Source organism: Mirounga angustirostris, unplaced genomic scaffold, assembly GCF_029215605.1.
Source record: "Mirounga angustirostris isolate CCGP_5_RB_7025 unplaced genomic scaffold, mMirAng1.0.hap1 SCAF_13, whole genome shotgun sequence".
Taxonomy (NCBI): domain Eukaryota; kingdom Metazoa; phylum Chordata; class Mammalia; order Carnivora; family Phocidae; genus Mirounga; species Mirounga angustirostris.
Genome location: NW_026991721.1, coordinates 55,889,713 through 55,894,143, shown reverse-complemented (window position 1 = coordinate 55,894,143; position 4,431 = coordinate 55,889,713). Strand labels below are relative to the sequence as shown.

Below are 4,431 nucleotides of genomic sequence, written 5' to 3'. Positions count from 1 at the left end.
CTGAGGAAGGAAGGGGAGAGTCATTAGTGACAATGATATTCCTGAGGCCATTTCAGGAAGCCACCAGATCCCCTCCCCTCCCCTCCCTGTGCGAGCCCTACAAGGAGCCCTCTGGGCCTTCCTGGTGGAGCTGCCTGCCTCCCGTCCAGTGCCAAGAGCTCCTGGAGAAGGTGGAGGTCAGGGGAGATCAGAAGGGAAGGCAGAGAATTCAACAGTGACATCCCTGGAGCCCTGTGGTTCACTGGCTCTGCCTTGGGAGCTGCGGGGGGTGGGGGAGGCAGTGGCCCGAAGTCTCCATCTGATTAAGGTAAGACTTCATTTGAAGAATGAGGCCCAGAGTTAAAGGCTGAAAATTGGAGGTGAAGAGCACAGAATTCAGTACTAGAGGACTGGAGTCCTACTGGTTAAGTGATGTTGAACTTTGTATTTTTCTGTAAAATAGAGCTAATAATCCTCATTTCACAGAGCTACCATAATAAGGATTATGAGATAACACACGTAAAGTCACAGCTGTCCTTAAGAGTGCTATCACTGAACTCGGAGCAGGAAAGCAGCTAGTGACGGTCACTGGCCCTGCAGATACCTGCGCTGCAGACCAGGCCGGGGCTTTGCTAGGGGCAGTCCTGGTATCTGGCCAGCGTCCTACCTCTCCCAGCCCGGGCCCCACTCACTTGGATGGGCTGCAGGCTTTACCAGTGCGGGGGGACATAGCTGTACGCGGGGGTCCCTTGGGCCCTGTATGTTGGCATGGAGACAGGGTGTGCCCCGATCGCGGTGTGCTGGGGTGCAGTCAGCAGGGTACCTGAGCATCCAGAGAGAAGAGTAAACCCAATGAGGCCGTCCCAGGGCACTGGGATGAAGAGGATGAAGCCATGGCCTTTCACACAGCTGCTCCTCAACCTGGGCCCCCCACCTCCCCACCTGCTCGTGAACTGCCTGCCCCTCCCACCTTGCCAGGCTTCATCTCCTTAGGGAAAGTTTTGCTGATGCTCCAGGACAGAGTCACTCACTCATCTTCAGTGGCCTCCTTTTACTCTTCTTTGTATGCTCCTCCTATTCTACCAAGTGGAAACTGTTGGTCTATATGGTTGTACTTATCCCTAGCCTGGCTGTTCCTAAAGGCAAAGCTCTGATCCATTAGTAACTGGTCCCCAGGACCAGAACAAGGCTGCCACCAAGCAGATCACCGAGAGCTTACTGACCTGACCTGGGGAATGAGGCCTCGACAACCCCTTACATTAGGGGCAGAATAAAATCCCAACTCCTGCCTCCCACCCACTAGACCCCTTGTACTCTCTTCCCTCAAATGATTCTGTAAAAGCTGGGTCTTCTAAAGGTTATTCGTAGCCCTCTTGCCATCTCATGCTCTTCTTTTGAATGTCAGCGCATCCAGAGACTTCCCTTCCCTGCTATTCCTGTGGTGTCTCCACCCCAATTCTCAAGATTCCAGATGGACAGGGCTCTGGTGTGATTTTTAGAATAAGCCAGAAATGGAGAAGGGGTCCTCCATGCCTTAAAATTAGGTACTGGACAGGGTCTGGAGCTCCTGCCTGCTAAATAACATTGCCTCACGCCCTCCTCTCGAGATCCAGAGTCCTAGTACCATCGTCCTTCCTCTAAACTACAGCCTCCCCACTGATCTACCTGCTTCCAGCCTCTCCCGTCTAACCATGCCTCTGCCCTGCAGCCAGAGAATGTTTAAACCGAACGCATCTCTCCTCAGCTTAAACCCCTTTGCTAGTCCCCCGTTACCTAAAGGTATTTGGACCTCTCCACTTCAGCCTTGCTGACTGCTCCAGCCACCCTTCCAACTCCATGCCCCTATTTTCTAAGGGCCTTGGACCATTTCCATTCTGTGAACGTGCCATGCTCATGTTCCTTCCACCTGGACTGCTCTTCCCTCTTTCATCCCTCCGGTTAGCTTCTGTTCCCCCTTTAAGACCTAGCTCAATATGTCCTTCTTGGTGAAATCGTCCTCATGCCTGTGGACAGGGTTCCCAGAACCCCCCCGCACAGATTTTCTCATGCTATGCTACACTTGATTCCACGACGGTATTCTCCAGCCGGTCATGAGTTTCTGGAGAAGGGGGACAGACACTGACACAGATGCTGCCCTCACCTGCTGACATTGCCATGGTGGTGCCGGCCACCATGCCCATGGCCACCCCATTGGTCCTGGGGGCAGCAACAGGCGCCGGGTAGATGGCAGAGGGGATGCTGTTGGGCTGGACAACCGTGGTGTGGTGGATGACGTGGGGCTGGGCAGCATACACCGGCTGTGTGTAGTAGGCTCCCTGCGCGAACAAAGGCTGAGGTCATACAGGCTCTTGGAGACGCAGGGTAGGATATGGAGAGAGGAGAAGGGAGGCGAGCCTGTTCCAGACCCTGTGGGATGGGCTCAGAGGAGCACGGGCCCAGGGACTCAAGGTCTGGGCCCCAGCAGGGACTCTGCGTCTGTCTTACTACATGACTGTGGACAGTTCAGTATCGGGTTCAGCTTGTGGCATGAAAAATTAGGCTCCAACCCTATCCTGCCTTGCTCCTGGGGCTGCTATGATGATCTAATGGGGTAACAGCCCTGATTTTAACATTTTAAAATGTTTGTATCTTATTGCAGTGTGCTTCTGCAAGCTGCCGAAAATGTAAAGGCACCCAGAGCACTGTGTGCATGCACATGAAGCATCACTAGTGCGACGGTCATGTTAGTGTCGTACTGCCATCTCGCCTACTGGAAACTGTCCCAAATGCACAGCATTTCCTCAGATGTCTCTTACTATTTCTCTTAGGCAGAGGTGAGGATGGAGACCGAGGTCTAAGGTGACTTCCCACTGCCTAGATCGCATGGTTGCTACCTGCTGCCACAGCCCACAGGCCTGCTGACCTTTGTGGGGAACAGACACAAGCCCCTGGATCATCTTAATCCAGATCTTCTCAAACGCCCATACTAACTACTGACAGGAGCCTCAGAATATGGGCTTATAATCCCAGAGGTCTGAGAACATAGTGCAAAGCAGCTTACCACAAACAAGAAAAATCCATCTCAAGCCTATTGTTTTATCTTTTAAAAGTTTCACATTCTAACCTACAGTGTAGCTGTTTTTTAAATCAAAGTGGTCTCCTCACTACTTAAACCTCACTTAGAATTGTCACCCCAGAAAAATGTGCCATGTGCATGCTGGAGCCTCATACAGTCCCTGTCATAGCCATCCCCTCAGAGTACATACATTCTCTAGCTGAAGGAGCCCAGATGGGGACGCTAAGGCACAGAGAGAGAGAATAACTTACCCAAGATCACACAGTGAGCTGGTAACAGAGCCTGAGCCCTTACCTCCTCCGTTTAGCTCAAGGACTTTATCAAGGAAGGGTAGATGTGGGGGTTAGGGAGAAGCCTAGATACATTGGGTCTCATCCTGACTCAACCAATAGCTCCCTGTGTGACCTTGGACAAGTCACTCTCCTCTCTGGGTCTCAGCTTCCCCACCTGTATAAAAAGGAATTGAGCTAGATGATCTCCAGGGACTCTTGCTAATTCTAGGCTCTGTTAATCTAAATGACTTCATGCGTCACCCTTCCAGGAGCTGAGATGGGGTGAGGGAGTGTGTGGACCACAGGGCTATTGTTTCCATGATACAACAGTGTCAACTGGCCAGAGCCAGAACTTGCCCTCCCTCTCTTTCTCACCCAACCCCACCCCACCTAGGGCGGTGGCTCCTTTGCCTGCAGCAGAGGTGGGCCCAGGCTTCCATGTGCACCTACCTGGGCATACAGATTCTGCTGGGGGTAGGCACTTCTGATTGGATACATGGCCGTCTGATAGGGGTTTGGTGAAGGGGAGTAGGGGGGCGGAGCAGTATTACTCTGGGTCGGTGGGACCTTGTATGGTGTCCCCGCAGTATATCCTGTACCAAGGCAATAAGAGAGACTTCCAATTAGTTGACAGAACAGCACTGTTGGAAGGCAGCAGGTCCCAGGCACGACTCCCCAGACAAGGAGGGGCTGATTCCAGGCTGGAAACACAGATGAGAACAGACAGAGAACAGGGTTCCACCCAGAGAGCCCTGGCCCAGAGGCAGCTCCCTCAGTCCTGGTGCACAGGGCTGCGTAAGTGATTCTGGCATCTTTTATCTCTGGTTCTCAGGGGTATGATCTATAAAATAAGAGGCTGGAACCCGATGATCTCTTAAGGGACCCTGCAGCTCGGACAGTCTGGGGTTCTGTGTACCGGGAGACGGGCGCGTGTGTCTGCTCGCTCTCTACGGCGCTCCGTCTTCCTGCTGTCTGTCTCCTCCCTCAGCAGCCCAGGGCGTCTTCCGCTGCTGGTTCTCTTCTGTTTCCCCCCCCGACTCTCTCTTTTTCTCCTTGTATCTCTTTTTGGGCTTCTCTCTACCATGTTCCCCCGACAAATTTTAAGGCCAAAGCCCACAGAAAACA

At 52.8% G+C, this 4,431-nt stretch overlaps 1 protein-coding gene across 5 annotated transcripts in view; it reads right to left on the bottom strand.

Moving 5' to 3' along the window:
- FAM168A (family with sequence similarity 168 member A) overlaps nucleotides 1–4,431 on the bottom strand; it is a 188,322-nt gene that overhangs the window by 6,016 nt on the left and 177,875 nt on the right. For 3 of the 5 annotated variants that reach the window (XM_064576962.1, XM_064576960.1, XM_064576961.1), the window contains 2 exons: nucleotides 3,757–3,899; nucleotides 2,120–2,294 (listed from right to left, as the gene is read on the bottom strand). In XM_064576962.1, the coding sequence (XP_064433032.1) occupies nucleotides 2,120–2,294; nucleotides 3,757–3,899 (318 nt within the window). Of the gene's footprint in view, nucleotides 1–671; nucleotides 803–2,119; nucleotides 2,295–3,756; nucleotides 3,900–4,431 lie in introns of all 5 variants that reach the window. The other 2 variants (XM_045894400.3, XM_064576963.1) reach the window with 1 other exon arrangement.